At 27.9% G+C, this 17,661-nt stretch overlaps 1 protein-coding gene across 1 annotated transcript in view; it reads right to left on the reverse strand.

Annotated features, from left to right (window-relative positions):
• Positions 1-9,585, reverse strand: part of LOC136086765 (tyrosine-protein kinase receptor torso-like) — a 99,828-nt gene extending 90,243 nt beyond the window's left edge. Inside the window, exons 1-3 of the mRNA XM_065809240.1 lie at positions 9,520-9,585; positions 9,188-9,268; positions 8,886-9,010 (exon numbers count right to left, since the gene is read on the reverse strand). Coding sequence (XP_065665312.1) covers positions 8,886-8,934 — 49 coding nt within the window. The 5' untranslated portion in view covers positions 8,935-9,010; positions 9,188-9,268; positions 9,520-9,585. The remainder of the gene's footprint in view (positions 1-8,885; positions 9,011-9,187; positions 9,269-9,519) is intronic.
• Between the last annotated feature and the right edge of the window lie 8,076 nt (positions 9,586-17,661).

Below are 17,661 nucleotides of genomic sequence, written 5' to 3' on the forward strand. Positions count from 1 at the left end.
TATCAACAAGACATTGAGTTTTTCCGCACTAAAAAGTGTAGACTTGGTGGTTCCAATATTGAGTAATAGATTGATGTATATATATTTTTATTAGTTTTCATATATGAATTGGTTTTCTCCCCTATTTTTTCTCGTTGAATATAACCGTGACCGACGTTAGTTAAAAAAAATATAAATGCGTTCAAAAATTGTTACTTATAAAATTAATTTTAAGAAATAAATGTTATAAAAAACTTCTTTTTTATTTTTTTTTTTTTTTCACATATTATTAAAGAAAACCAAGTTATATTGAAAAAAAATTCCATGAACAAATATGTTTCCCATCAAAAACAATTTAAACTTTCTCAATATTGACCGAAATCAGCCTATTTACCCTAATTTACTCTAATTATGCAAATAAAAGATAGAGAATAAAAGTATCAAATAATCTAATGCTATCAGAAAAACATCGAATAAAATTCTTTGTTTTTTCGAAAAAATTTTACTGTTCTTTTCCCAGTAAGCACACGACGTCTTAAAGACGTCTGGGAAAAGACTTTTAGACGTCTAGACGTCTTAAAGACGTTTTTTAGACGTCTTTAAGACGTCGTGTGTTTACAGGGTTGACAACTAAAAGTTTTCAAAATGTAGGTAAAGCCCCGTTACACAAGTGATTTATTAACCATAAACCACTAGTTAAGTGTGATTAACTCTGTAATTATATTAGAATAAATCTTTTTTGAATTTGATTGTAAAAAAAAAACATGGGTGCATCATTAAAAAAAAAATAGTTTGGTGTATTTATATAAATTTTATTTATTTTATTATTTATAAAATATTTAAATAATTTACTTAGGTAAACTTGAGGTTGAAAGTTAAATAAATTTGAAGTTATTGTCATTAAGATAATTAAGAATAAAAAGCTCCAAGTATTGATCCCTGGAGAACATCACAGCTTATTGATTCTAATCAAATGAAAGTTAAATCAAATGGTATTTGCTGCCAACAGGATTCCCCATAACCTCGCAGCCATTTTAAATTGAAGTGTACCATTTCATAGTCGCATAGTTAACAAAATTCTTCTAATTTTGTGGTTGACAGAATCAAATACTTTTTATAGATTTATTGTTTTTGAAAACGTTTCGAATTTAGTTGTTTAGAAAACCAAATTGTTTATGAATCATAATCAGTTTAGTTTTTTATAACAAGTTATAATATTCTTTATCATAAAATGAGAAAGAACTTTACTTGTAATAAATATTACGCTCTAGTATTATGGTAGAAAAGTATGGAAATTACTTGTTATATATATTACGCTCTAGTAATATGGTAGAAAAGTTTGGAAATTCGTCTGTAATTTGATTAACACTTTATGACACTTGTTAAAATTAATCTACCGTATTAATTTAAAATTAATATACTGTAAAATCGCCTATATTCTGTCACTTAAGTTTGGAACATTTATTTATCACACATAAATAAAAAACTTTCCATTTTTTTTCCTAAAACATACAGAAAATTAAATTCATAATTTATATTGTAAAAATAAAAAAATGAAAAATAAAAACTAGTACTTAATATTTTGTTTAAAATAAAAACATCTACTTTGACCGCACTTTCAATACCATCTCATAAGTTCGGCCACTACAAAAATACTAATAATGTATCACAAACTTAACGTCACAAATAATTTATATTTATTTATATTTATATATTTATTAAACACCCACTATACAAGTATACTAGGTAAATTAGAGTTTTATACATGATAATTATAAAAATCCTTGAATTATTATTATTACTATTTTTTTTTTTTTTTTTTTTTTTTTAAAGATTTTCTTTTAAACGTTATCATCTAGGAGTATTTTTATCAAGAATGTCCTTGAAGATTGTTCTTTGTTCTCTTGAGTTCCAGCATTCAACTGCACATTTTAGAGTTTGAAGATCCGTTTCAGGAACTAAAGTTTTTAAGCCAATAATTTTTTTTTTTTCACTTTGAATTATTTTTTCCAGATTTAGTTCATGTTTATTACACAAACCCTTGATACTATCTAAAAAAGGTTGTGGGGCTGTTTTGTTTTCCGGCTGCAACTTAATAATATCAAATGTAATTTTTTTTGTTCATAAGGCGAATAAATAAGTTGAGCTTGTTTTGTTGTATAGTTATTGATATATCTTCAATAAAGAATAAGGGATGAATATAATTTTTGCTATGCTTTAAAACGTTGAGGAGTGACTGTTCACAAAGCTCAAGGCCATATGTTAGTGTTGGGACAGCCAAAGTTTTATATTGCTGGACAATGGAGTTTGGGTGAGCAAAACGGATTCCTGATTGAATTAAAGTTTGGATTACTGCCCGGAAATTAGATATTCGGTAATCAATGTTTAAACTATTGAGTGAAGCAAAAGGTGAACTTTTTGTATCCCATGTAAAACCTAGGTGACTAAGTTTATCATGAAGTTTTATTTTTTGGTGGTTGAGAGTTATTGTGCAGTTTTTAATTTGCTTTTTTCCGGTGAGCAAGAACTCGGTTTTGTCAGCATTCAATTTTATACAGTTTTTGTGTGTGTACATATTACAGGTATTAAAAAGCTTTTGTAGGCCAGTAAGGGTGGAGCTAAGGAGTATAATGTCATCAGCATATGCTATAACACCCGTATAGTTTCCATTGATTGACGTACCTACGATGCTTTTATTTTGTAAGGTATCTAGTAGGTTTTCAGTGTAAATATTATACAGATAAGGCGAGAGAATAGATCCCTGTCTCACTCCTTGCGTTAGATAGAATGGATATGATTTGCAACCTAGATAAGAATCAGAAGCACTACTTTCATAATATAATGATAATATGGTATTAACAACATATAGAGGGAGTTTTTTATCATTGTAGAGTCGCTCAAACAGAATGTCCCAGTTACAGCTGTCAAACGCTTTTTCAGCATAGAGGGAAAAGAGATTGATGGATGAGTTGTTGTTGTTGTAGTGTTTAATCGTTTCACTAATAACAAATTCGGCGTGTAGGTTTGAGCTATTTTTAATGAAACCGAATTGAATTAATGAAAACTAATTTTAAATGTTGTTTTATTGTAAAATTATGATATAAATTCAGGTAATACCATTAAATAAGGAGGGGTCGCCACGGGCTCAAAAAAAAAAGTCTTTTGGGGCACCGAAGAAAACAAGAAGGAGCACGTGAAAAAGGGTCTTTTCAAATATGAGAATTAGTATTTTTAATTTTTATTGTAGTTAGTCAACTATTTTATTACTTTGGCCATTATCACATTTGATACACCACTGGCTGATAAAGTTTAAAATATATTTTTCAATTAATTTAAAAAAGTTTTTCAATTAACAAAAAAACATTACTTTACTTTAAATGAGCTTTGTATGTTTACTGGCAATTCTTGCACGTATCGTTGACCATAATAGATGAGCAAGATCCACACAACCATTCGCCACAGAATTCGCAACACATCCATAATTGTCGTTGAGCTGTAATTTTATCTCCAATAAAAATGTCACAAGCTTGATATTTTTTTGAACTTAAAGAACTGTCAGTTAATTTTAAAATAATGAACAAATTTTTTATTCAAATAAAATACCATGGTGTGTATCCATTTTAAAAATGTCAAAATTTACTGGTAAACTTACAGATAAATTTTACATTCTGGTAAATTTACGGCAAACTTTACATTCGCTTATTAACATTTCACGATATTACAGCTAATTGTCCCCTTCGTTGTTTATCCGTGAATGACCGAAGTTAGAGTATTTCAAAATTTCACTAATTTTTATAAAAAAAAGTAGTTAATTGTCAAAAATTATTAATTTTTTTTTGTAAATATAATTAATTTGGTAATTCTAAATAATACTAAGATTAAATATGATCATTTATTTTATTAATTTGCTTAGGGGTCGTCCATAAAGTATGTACGCCAAAATTTTGAAATTTGATACCCCATGCGTACTTTTAAGTCTCCACCCCTTAAAAAGTACATACGTTTTTCAAATACCCCTACACCCCCCCTAACTTTTTTTAGTTTTTAATAAAAAAGTTTATTGAAAAAAAAAAGGTGGAGGAGGTACCTTTTATACTTTATACGACCCCAAAGTCCTTTGTTTGTAACACAGGATTCCAATTTAAAAAACGTCTTTAAATATATATACATATAATAATTCCACATTAACGATGTGCGTGCTAATGTTAATGATATAAACTTCGACGGAGGAGATCCAAGTTCGATTTCTGGTCAAGTCATACTTACATATATACTTTTTTTTTGTTTTAATGACGATCAAAATAAAAATAAATTATACTTAAGGCGGAAGTTTTTTTCAGACACCCTTCTTTAGTAAGTCCGTAAAAAACGAGTCTTACGCGAGATCAGTAATATTGAAAATAAACCCTAAAACCCAGTGCCGAGGGTAGACTACCCATACCCCTTAATTGTTGGAAGGGGAAGGGGGAGGGGGAAGCAGCAGGTTTTGTGCCCTTTTAATAATTTAAGGAGCTTTTTATTTTAGCTAAACCTAGCGTCAAAATTTGATAGATTTTGAGACCCTAATGAGAGTTTTCTTTAAAAAATTGCCACGTGGCTAATGGGCCTCCGACCCATTAGCCGCGGCACTGGTAAAACCTGTTTTTTGTTGACTCAAAAAAGGTTGCCTGAAATACGCCTTACTCAGGGCCGGTGTATAAGGGGTGGCATGTGTGCATGGGCGCCCGTAGCATTTTTTGATGTTCCAGAAAGGACACTTTCTCAGGTTGTGCAAACTCCAAACTTAAGTATGTTTATACCTATGCCAAAAGAGGAGACCTTGCAAAAAATTGGGATGACTTTCGCCCCTCCCCTGCCCAAACGTCCAAAAATCCTGCGGGCATGTGTGTGCATAGAGGGAAACTATACCCTCTACTCCCTATACCATACATATATTTATGTTGGCAAACTAGGATCTTTAGTCAGAATTTTAACTTTTCTATTGATTTGCTGGTTAATTGTGATAAATTAGAAAATTGATGTACGTGCTCTTAAATTAAACCCTCCCCCTCTCCCCCTTCCTCCTTCCTACGCTTTTTGAAGATCTCCTCCCTCCCCCTATGAGCGTACGTACTTTATGGACGACCCTTTATTTTAGATTTTAATACTATACATTTTTTCAAATTGTTGTTTTGCTAAAGAATTATTTTAGCAGATTGCATGTAAACCAGTATCCGGGCTCTCGATGCGATAAAAACTAGTTCGGAATGAAACGGAATAAAATTTTTATTCTGACTTACAATAAAAATCGGTTTCGAGAAAAAAATCTTCTCGAAAGTTGGAAATTTTTCGAATTTTAAGAGAAATTTTTTGAGACTGTTCGTAATGCTTCGGTAATCATATTTTATCGAAAAATTGTAGGTTTCTGATTTTTTCGAAATTTTTTTTACTGTAATCCATAGTATGTTTTTTGAAGCAATTAGTCTATACAATATAAAAAGTCCAAAACATAAATTAACAGTTCTAATTGTAAATTTTTAATTCCACAGCTTTTTACTGAAATAAAAAATTCTTTTATTAAAAACAAACTTTATTAATTATAATTATTAATCAATGAACTTAAAATTTGACTTTATTTGTCACTTATATTATCTTATATATCACTTAGATGAACTCCACATTTGAGCTTTGACCTTCTCTAGCTTGAGATTCGGTTTGGAACAGATCCTCTAGTTTATTGGATACTCTGGATACTCTTCTTCTTTTCTGTTGTGAACCTTGTTCTGATGGTTGCCTTCTCTTTAGAGGTTTTGGGGTTGATGACGCTTCTGGTACTTTGGGGCTATCCTCCTTCTCTGCTACTTTCTCTCCCATCTTTTTGTCGGTCTCTTCTCTCTCCTCATTACTCAGCAGTTTGACCTTAATTAACTTAACCACCAACTCATAGTTGACCTTAATGGGAGTTGATTTCTTGGAGGTGGAAGTATCCAAATTCTGCCTTTTTGAACTGATGTTTCCACTCTGTGAAAAGAGTCTTTCACTACTGCTTAAAGCTGCTAGGACATAAAGCCATTCTCTTGCCAATTCTTTCAGTCGAGACAGATGCCCCTTGTTTGCTTTCCACCATTGTAATGGATTCATCTCTCTGGCTTTTGTTGGCTGAAAAAAATATTTATTTTAAAATTGAATTTGTTTAAAATAGATCTAAACAATTTTTTTTTCGCTGGTTATTTTATATCAGAAAAAAAGTTTGTTTTTGTATATTTAAAAAAGTTGAATAACGTTTTACTTTCTGCTATAAACAAATTTTTTTAATCTGTTGTATATTTTATCAGAAAAAATGACTTAACTTTATCGCTTATAATTTTTTATATTTAATTATAAAAATAAGAGTTACTTAATATTGCATGGTTCTTGATTTTGCTACAACGCTTCCACTTCCTCCATAAATTCATTGTCATCCATTGTAATGATAATGTCACTCAAACTATCCGATTCCTGTCTCTGCTCATAAAAGGCTTGTGTAGTAGGATGTTAATCTAACAATTTGCTGACAATCTCTTCATACAACTTGTACTCTTTCAAAAGTAGACCACGGTAGTGAGGGTAAAACAGATTACCCATGATTTAGGCTGTGGTGTGCTTTCCTATGTTATTAAATCTAGACTTAGTTCCACCAATTCTTTGCAAAACCCTCTTAAAACTACAGCAACAAAATGTATTTCTGGCTCAGCCTTGAAATACTCAAAGTACTTTATCATTTTGTAGGTGTTGACCATGACAATATGCATGGCATTTCACTGTCTGTTGAAAACTTTTCACAGACGAGTTTCAATGACTTAAAGGCTGGGAGTAATCCTTGCATCAATTCAAAGTCATTATTTGATGGAATGACATCCTCAAAAAAAAATTTAAAATTAAGTAAGAAATACTTTAATAAAGATATTGGCTCTTTTTAAATTTATGTTCAATATTACAATTAAAGTACAAACTCATTTTCCAAAGTAGATGTCCGTAAAAAAAGTATTCCTATTTGTCACAAGATAATCATTTCTCCAAAAACTTTTGTAAAAAAGAAAAAAAGTTTTACAATCTCCATATTCTATGCATGCAGTGTTTGTAAAACAAATATATAAAAAATTGAGATACAATTTAAGAAACTCATATAACACTTAAAGGCTTTATTTCTAATATTGAAAACGTGCTTTTGTTACTTGAAAACATGACTAAAAATGTTCGTAATTTGCATAACAAACAAAGCAAAGTAGACATAACATTCATATTTCAAAAAAAATTAATTAAATGAGATAAAGAACTTTTTTTTATCTCATTTAATTTATAATTTTAATTAATATCCTTTCTTTAAGAAAAGATATTGTAAACAAATTTGTGGTGGTCAGTACGTCGCTATGCGCGATATTTTGCGTTTTTAAAATACACAGTTTTTAAAATACCTATAAGATTTTGTTTAATAACAAAAAAAAAAAAAATATTTTTTAAACTTTTTTTATAAAATAAGAAAGCTGAATAAATTTTGTACAAAAATTATCAAAAAAAAGATTTTTTTTAATTTTTTCGCTTTTTCTTATAGGTGAACCACCCTTAAAAATACATTGTCGTCAAATTAAGACATCTTATAAAAAATAATTGTTTTTGAAATTTGTCGAAAACAATTAACTTTTATCGGAAATACCCGAACAGGAATCGATAAAATATTATATTCCTTTTGACTTTAGAAAAAATACGGAAACGAGAAATTATAATTTATCGTTTCCGAGTTTTTTAGTTTTTATTGAAAATTTTCTCGAAATTTCTCGTAAACCGAAATTTTATTCGACAAAGTCCGGACACTAATATAAACATTATTATTTTTTTTATAGATTCATATTTACAAATTAATTACAAATATTATAAGAGAAAAAAAGTTCGTAAAATTTGAATTTTGCATGCTTTTTTTACATTTTTTCCTAAACGACCGAAGTTACATGGTAACCGAACTAAGGCGATTTTAACTATTTTTGCTGGTAATCAAAAGATAATTATTATTAGAAATACCTTTTGTTTAACATACTTTTTTCGTTGACATTAAAAAAATATCTTTTGTTTAACATATCTTATTCGTTGACATGAAAAGAGTTTAAAGAAATGATTCAAAAGTTTTATTTAAGAATTTTTCATCAATCAAAACTACTGTCTTAATTAGTTATTGCAACAGAACCTGTTAACAATATTTTCACAGTTATTTTACTAATAAACACTTTTTACTAATTTTTACGGTTAGCAGGAAACATGGCTCAACAAAAGTTTTTTCTTTTTAGCACCAAATTTTTTGATATATATAAAGGTGAAATTTTATTTGTAAAAAATTTGCTCAGTCAGTCAAAATCCGAGAAAAAGCAAAAACCGAGACAATTAGCTCGCGCCTAGCATAGTCACGAGTTGCGGGGGCAAGATCGTTTGGAGGGGCCATAAGATTAAGATTTAAATCTTTTAACTATTTGAAAACACTTTTTTATAATAAATAATACAAATTTACAGTTAAACACACAGTATATATTATATTTTTACAGTATGCTGTATATTTTTACGGTATGCAGTATATTTTTACGGTATGCAGTATATTTTTACGGCATGCAGTATATTTTTACGGTATGCAGTATATATTTACGGTATTCAGTATATTTTTACGGTATGCAGTATATTTTTATGATAGAATAAAAAAACTGTAACTTTTTATTCTATCGTAAATTTTTTTTTCCTTAAAAAATCAATAATTTCTAATTTCACCTTGAACCTTCTTGTTGTGGGGTTACGTAGGCTATTTTTATGAATCAACATACTTTAGCATATTTAGCTTTTTTTTTCAAAAAGAATTAAAAAAACGAAATCAAAAACTAAAGAGTAAATTTTAGGAAAACATTTCTTACTAGCTGCTGAGCTCGAAGCATCCGAAATTACTTGGTTTAGATCACTCATGACGAAGCAAAAGCTATCACCTAAACAGCCGTGATTTCTTTGTTTAGATCACTCATGACGAAGCAAAAGTTATCACCTAATAAAAATACTTTTGTTTAATAACAAACATAAAGTTTAATATTTTAGACTAAAAGATTTTTTATTGCAGTATATTTGTTATAAGATTTATCTAAAGTAATTATATTTTCTATCTTTGTAAAACAGAGTGTGGAGCGATAAAGGTTTAAAGCCCAATACCAACCAAAAGTCTTACCTTCTAATATTTTATGTATTTATGCAGCTAATATTGATTATGCCATATGTAGTGGGTTTATCACAGAACCTTTTAACTTTTCTTTTAATAAAACGATAATTCATGATATTTAATATTAATTTAAAATAAATCATGGTTTTAAAATCAAAATACTGATTCCAGAAAGATTAATAAATTCTTATTAAAATTTTTATTTTGATTTAAACTATAATAATAAACAGTGATTTTTTAATTATTTTTTTTTAACTGTTAACGAAGTCCAAGAAGTTTATAAGTTATATAAACAATTTTATTAAAAATTTAAATTATACCTGAAAAAATTTAAAGTATACCTGAAAAATATTATACATGCAGTGTTTAATGTTTTTCACTTAAACATTTGGCAAATATAACTCGAAAAAAGTTCGAAATAAAACTCGAAAAAAGTCTGCAAAGCAGATGTTTTAAGTTTGATTGAAACTAATTTTTATTTTTATTTTAATTTAAATTTTATTGTGTAAATAGAACATATACTAAATATTAATTTTTTTTTTCAAAGTTACACTACTTTTTCTTATAACATGTCAACAAAAATCATTATAATTTAAAAAATCAGTATGAAAAAAAAAATTTTTTTCATCTAATTAATCAATAAAACCAAAACCAGCGCGAGTTCTTTTGATACAAATTTTTTTTTCTGAAATTTTAGTTAGAATATTGAAAGTTTTATCTTCCAGTTCAATAACTTACGAACGTTGATGTGAGTTTGGAGTGGTTTCCTGTAACTCATGTTAAAGAAGTTTCTTTAACTTCATTTATACTTACATCGTATATTTATAAATAAAAAGACTAATCGCAAAATTTATTTTGCGGTTAGCCTCTTTATTTATAAATATCCCTTTATTCATTGTCGATTGTCTGTATTTACATTATTTTTTTACATTGTTTTGTTTAGATATTTATTGTCCATTGCTCACATAGTCAATTGTTCCTTCATTTATTATCGATTGTTCATATTTTTCCTTAGATAAATAACAAAGATCACGGTAGGCAAAAGCCCTGATATTTATTTTTTTTGTCCAAACTGTTTGCAATAATGTTCACTTTGATATTTAAATATTTTTAATTGAAAATAATAAACTTTCTTTTTTTTCTTTTTTTGACATCTGCATTGAAATAAACGTTTAAAATTAATTACTGGTAAGGGTGTTTGTTTCGTGCCTTGAAGAATAACTTGTGTTTGTGGACAAGGTGTTGAAAAGAAAGATTTGTATAAATGATGTTCAGTCGTTTTTGCTGGTAAACAGTAAACAAACTTTCAAAAGTAACTGGTGAGGACGTTTGTTTGGCACCATAGAAAATGGGTTGTCTTTGTGGACAAGGTGTTAAAAAGAAAGCGCAAGTAATCACAAATTAAAGAAAAGACTATTAACTTTGTGGAGTTTAATACATCGTTTTGGCATTTTGTGATGTCATTGCAAAACTTTGCAATGACATTACAAATGGTGGACGCTTTTTTTAACGGATAAAGATAATAAAGATGAGAAAAAAAGAAAAAAGGAAAAGAAAAAATTTATAAATTAAACGAAAATTAAAATCAACTAAAAAGAAGAATATATAAATGTTTTAAAAGAAGGAAGGAAAAAGAAAAATCTGAAAGAAAGTAAATAAAGAAGTATTGAAAATATAAGTTAAAAAAGTTAATGAGTGAAATAAATAAAAAGAATGGAAAAAAAAGAACAAAAAACTATTTACACATCGAAAAAAGAAAATCAAGATTTTATTATTTTTTCATATATTTCTTTAGTTTTATTTTTTATATTTTTTAGGATTTTTTATTTACGATTTATTTTTTAGTTATGCTGTTTTGCAGTCTTATAGAAATGATTTTTCTTTAGTTTTTTCGCGTATATAGTTTTACTTATTATTTTTTGTTAGTCATTTAATGTTTTATTTTTTAGTTTAGTTTAGTTTTATTTTTTAGTAGTTTATTTTTATTTTTTGTTTTATTAATTATTTTTAAATAGTAATATATAATTTTTTATACAGTTATATATTATTTGTTTTTATTTTCATTTTAGCCATTTATTAGATATGTTTTAATATACGTGTATTATTATTATTTTGTTTCTCTTTATTTTTATTGTTTTTAATTTTTAATTTTATTTTGTTGTTTTCTTTTTAATCTTTTTTTTGCCAAAAGTATATAAGGTAATTTTTTGTTTTGTTTGTAATGTTTGTTGTAACTTTTATTTTGATTTTCTCAGTGTTTTTCTATTTATATTTTTTTTTTATTTATTTAGTCATATTATTTGCAATATATTTTGGTTATTTTATTATAAGAACTATAGTTAATACATTTACTAAATCTTTATAATTTTTTAAGCAATTGTCGTTTTTATGTCATCGTTAGTACTAACGTCGTTTATAGTTATTAGTTTAACATCGTTAAACTAACAACTATAGTTGTTACGTTTTGTCAGTTTATTACTGTTTGTAACTGTAACTTTGTATGTATAAACGATTGATGTATGGAAAGTTACACCAATTTATTTAAATAATTATAATTACTATATTATTATTACTATTGTTAAAATAACATGTTATTACTATTATTATTATTATTATTATTATTATTATTATTATTATTATTATTATTATCATTATTATTATTTATGATTACTATTATTATTATTATTATTATTTATGATTACTATTATTATTTTTATTATTATTATTATTATTTATTATTAATACTATTATTATTATTATTCATTATTACTATTATTATTATAAATATTATTTTTATTATTATTATCATTACTATTTTAATCATTGTCATTAGGTGTTTACTTTATATTAGTAGTTTATACTATTTGTAAACAACCTTGAAATGTAATACCAAATATTTCAGAAATATATTGATTGATTGATTTTATAAGCAAATGAACTAATATTGTCTTTATTATTTAGTATAAATTCTTTTTGATCTAAATCAAACGGTGATTTCATGCAGTCATACAGCTGACTCTTGATATCTCAAACTCTCAGAGGGCCGGAAAAAAAGTTCCAGATATTAGTAATTCATGATATCGAGAGGATTTTGGCTCAAAAAAGTATGCAAAGGACCGGAAATAAGGTTCGAGATGTTGAGAGTCAACTTCGGGGAGTAGTGATTAGGCAAATATTGCCTTCTTTTAGCCCAAGTCATGTAGATTTTATATAACATGGTATTGTAGTCTTTTTTCTTAATAACGAAATGGAAAAAAAATAATAATAAATAACTGTATATATTTTTTGATGACACGGATATGATCAGAACAACTTTCATTTTCAAAATTTATCACGCTTTAGAAGCATGATAAATTTTGCAGACTTTGCAAGTTCATTGATCAACTTTTTGTTGTGAAACAATGTACAAATCAAAGGAACCTTCTATTCATTTGCATGAAGATTTTGAGCCTATAAACCCCAATCGCTGTGCCAGAGAAGAAAAGAAAGGTTTTGGAATATCCGTACTACCTTTGCCTCAGGAATAAAAGTTCCGTCAGCAGTATGAGACTTTTTTTTTTTTTGTTATTCATATAATGAGAAAATATAATTACAAAGAAATGTTTACATAAAAATAAAGTGGGTTTATAAAAAACAGGTAGGAGCTCAAAAAAGATACGGATTACTAAAGCCAACACAATCTTTTCATAGAGCCCCTATGTGGAATTTGCTAGTTAAAAATAAAATAAGATTGTTAAAATACTATATACAACTTAAATATTATAAAAAAATATAAGATTTCATAAACATATCTATCAAATCAAAAAAGTAAATTGTGTTATTATAAAATTATTTAAATGTTGATAGACTTAAGACATGCAAAAAAGAGTTTAACGCTTTTAACTAGTTTTATTATTATTTATTAATTTTTTGTTTTAGGTGCCCCAAGAAGACCTAACAGCTAATCAAAAAATGACCAGAAATTATTGGAGAAAAACCAAATGCGCATTCCTACCTGAAAGGTTTTGGAGGCTGTAAAAGATGTCCAAAAATACAATTTAAAAAATTGCCGCTAAACACGGTGTTAGCAAATCAAGATTATTCGATCATATCAAAACAGCTAATCATCATAATATTGATTTAATAACTTTTGATGTAACAACTAATTTCAAGCAAAGTTTTTTCTCCGTTTATGAAAACTTTACTAGCTGAATATTTCATAAAATGCTCAGCAATCTTCCATGGTCGAACACCAAAAACTAGTTGACAAAAATTTTTTTTTTTTCTTTTGTTATGTATTTGCCAGTTAGTAAAAAAAATTTTACAATCGTAATTAATAAAAGAAAAAATTTACATGACTGAGGCTAGAAGAAGACAAAATTAGTCTTAGCATTAAGCCCCGAAAAATGCTCAGCAAACTTCCATAGTCTAACACCGAAAGCTAGTAGACGTTTAGCCTTTGAATATGCAGACAAAAATTGTATAAAGTATCCAAAAAATGGAAGGAATGGAAATTTTTATGACCTGATTGGCTCTCGTCATTCATGAAACGTTATCAATACGATTACCTGAAGCTACGGGTCTTGCTCGAATGACCAGTTACAATAGAGTAACATTAGCAGATTTTCAAAATAAACTTCATGAACTTATTACACAATACAATTTATAATTTGGATGAAACTGGGTGACCAAACTGCAGCGTGTCATAACTCAATAAAGACAGCACCAAGTTGATCGAGTGACGTCACGTGTAACAGGAGAATCGGTAACACACACAACAACAACAACAACAACAACAACAACAACAACAACAACAACAACAACAACAACAAGTCATTTATTTTCATTTTAACAATAGTTTTGATAATAATAACAACAATAATAATAGTAATAATAAGACATGCATCGAAACGTATGGGCCGTAAACACATAGATTGAAGCACATAGAACATACATTAAAACAAACATGTAGAAATCATAACTTGCAAGTTCTAATAATAAAAAAAAGAAAAAAATACACAAAAAGTACTGATGATAATTGTAGTAATGACGAAAAGAAAATTAAAAGAATATTTTAATCGTAAGGATAATATGTCTAAATGTTAGAATAAAAAGTTTTTCAGAATTTTTTTAAATTGATATTGTTTAAGATGGAGTAAAGGTATTTTAGGGTATAGTTTTTTGACTCATTCAAAATGCATGCAAGGCTCTTGTATTTTGAATAAGTCTAAAAACCTATATCCTAAAATACCTTTACTCCATCTTAAACAATATCCTTTTAAAAAAATTCTGAAAAACTTTTTATTTTAACTTTAAGAATACAGGAATTATATATACGGATGGTCATACCTTAGCACCTGTTTGAATTTTTCCTTGCCATTGCTTTGGTAAAAAGAAAATAATATAAGGTATTCTAGAATCTGCAGAACTTGGTTTGGTTAACTGGATGGATGATAAGTGAGAATTTTGTTAAGATGTTAGAATATTTTTCTCCGAATGTCTGTTGTTTTGAACAAAATAAAGTCATATTGATCATGAGTCCCATTTATCTGAAGGCGTACTGAATTACAGCAAAGAAAATGGAATTATCCTCCTTACGCTGCCACATACATCGAATAAACTTCAACTATTAGACAGAACTTAGTAACCTACGGACTGTATATATTTAAACGGCAAAATAAAAGTATAACAAAAAATTAGCGATCGTATTTTGTATATTTATACATTATAAATAATTTATATTATAAAATATTATAATACTATTCACATAATTTTTCCAAAAACTAATATTTAAAGTTTTACAACACTTAAAAGCTTTTGCTTGTTACCCTTTATAAGACATTTGTTGTTTGTTAAGTAAAAATTAAAATATGAAGAAACTGCAAAAAATTTTACTTTATATTGTTTTTGAAAAGTACAGAACAACAAAATAAATGACTTTTCCAAATAAAAAGAATTACCACTATTTGATGACTTAATATTTTTACTTAAGACCTACTTAGTATCATATTTATAAAAATATCAAAATTTTGGTTTTGCATTTTTCTTTTTTTTTTTGAATAGCAATTAAAAATGGTTTTTTTACATGCAAAAAAAAAAACAAAAAAAAAATTATAAAAAAAGAAAAAAATTAAAACTTGAAAAATTCATAAAAAAAAACTACTTAAAAAGTTAACGAAGTTTTTTAGATTTAAAGAAAGAGTCAATCTTTTTTAGTCCTGTTTGAATAAACATTAATTTATTATAAACCACATAATAAAAATATACGCGGACGATAGTAAAACTCTTGCTGAGCTAGACGAAATTGAAATTCTAAGAAACGAAATACAAAATAATAAAATAGCTAAATGGTGCCAGGAATGGAAGATGAAACTTAATATAAATAAATGTAAAATAATGCATACTATCTTTGACTTTAATCAAAAAAAAAGAATTCGAATTAAAGGATTCGATTCAGAAAAAGATCTAGGCGTTATGACTTCTACCGATGGAAAATACAGCCAACATATCAATTACTGTGCTAACAAAGCTAACAGAATGCTTGGTTTAATTAAACACACATTTGAATTCTACACCACCTCAATTGCTGAAATATCGTATAAAACCTTTGTTCGACCGCTTCTCGAATATGCATATATTTTTTTTAGGGACTGTGAAATTGTATATAACTTTATAATTGGTTTTAAAAATGTCCCCCTTGGACCACTTTTTTAAAACTAGCTAGTTTACTTTCAATATCACTTAATTCAGTATTTTTTAGAGCTTTTTTTCGATATACAAAACCTTGCTAAAGTTATTTTTTAATGTGTAAGTACATATTTTATAATGTAGCGATTAAAATTACAAGGAATATTTCACTATTTAAATATTTATAGATAGGGATGTATTTAATAAGCAGTGATATTATAAACAAAAATCAGAAAACTTGGCAAAGCAATCTAGTTCATTTTGAGAAAGCAAAGGCAAAAAGAACAAAACTCAATAAAATTGAATAACCACTTAACAAGCTAATTAGAATTCCAAATGCGTTAGTTTTTTTAGGGAGGTTAACTTACTTGGCCTTTTTAGAGAAATCTGGTTTTGGAAGATGCAAAGTTATCGCCTGTGAATTAGTTTCATTATGGACCAAACTGAATTTTCCAGTGATAACAGAAAAATCATTTTCAAGAAAAGTTGAAAGTTTGATGAATAAATGCCGCAGAGATCAGAAGGCACAATAACACTGGTCAACAAAAAAATACTTTTTGAATGCACCATAAATCTAAACAGCTTTTTCTAAACCAGTTTTTTGCGCTGATTTCAAATCTGCTTTCAGTTTTCTTCCAGCACGTCTAGTTCTTGAGATACTTTAGATTTTAATTTTCGGACATTCTGTACTTTATCCCTATACATAAACATTGATAAACATTCATTATTTCAAACACCACTTATGTTTCTATAAAAATAAGTCAAAGTCTCCGTGACTAGATTTATTTGTAAACACTTATACACATTTAATAGTTTAAAGACTGTTGACTAAAGCATGTAAATCACTTAAAATCTCTGTGAATATGACTTCCTTTTGTAGACTTTTTCTGGTTCATAACGATAAAGCATCCAACAGTAGTCAGCTAATATGCTTTTATTCCAAAAGTCCTTGGTAACGCTTTTCCATCACTTGAATATTTTGGTGGAATCGTTCACCTTGTTCATCACTCACAGCGCCCAAATTTTCAGGAAAAAATGTCACATGCGAATGCAGAAAATGCATTTTCAATGACATACGACAGCCCACTTTTTGGAACGAATTGAGTAGCTTTTGAATACAATTTTCGTATTCACACAATTTGTGATTCTCCAAGAAGTTTTTACAAACCCATACAAACGCTTTCCACGCTTCTTTTTTGTCGGAAGTAAGTGTCTCTTCAAATCCATGGTCTTTCAAAACCTCTCGAATTTATGGGTCCGACAAAAACGCCTTCTTTGAGTTTCGCTGCACTAATTTTGGGAAATTTTTTAACCAAGTATTAAAAACCCGCTGATTCAGTTTTATCTAATGCTTTTAAAAAGTTTTTCATTAAACCAAGCTTAATGCGAAGCGGTGGCAAAAATATTTTGTCTGTATCAACCAGCGGAATATAGTGAACACTGCTTACACCGGGTATTCAGTTCTCAACATCTAATCACGTTTTACGTAATGTTCGTTCACAGCACGACTATTCCATAAACAAAGAAAGCAGCAGAACTTGGTAAACCCTGTTTGCATACCCATTAACATACCAATCACTTTCAAATCACCACAGATGTTCCACTGATGAGTTTTGTAATCAATAGCGTATAGTAATATTTTCAGATTTTCGTGAGTTTCATTGACGTGTACGGAATGAGCGATTGGAATACATGGCTTCTGATTGCCAATCATGATTGCAACAACACGGCCTTCAATTTCCTATTGGATGAATTAATGAAGAGGTGCCAATCACGAGGCGAATGCACTTGGGATAAATTTTCGAAAAGACCATTGG

The sequence above is a fragment of the Hydra vulgaris genome, chromosome 11, assembly GCF_038396675.1.
Source record: "Hydra vulgaris chromosome 11, alternate assembly HydraT2T_AEP".
NCBI classification, from domain to species: domain Eukaryota; kingdom Metazoa; phylum Cnidaria; class Hydrozoa; order Anthoathecata; family Hydridae; genus Hydra; species Hydra vulgaris.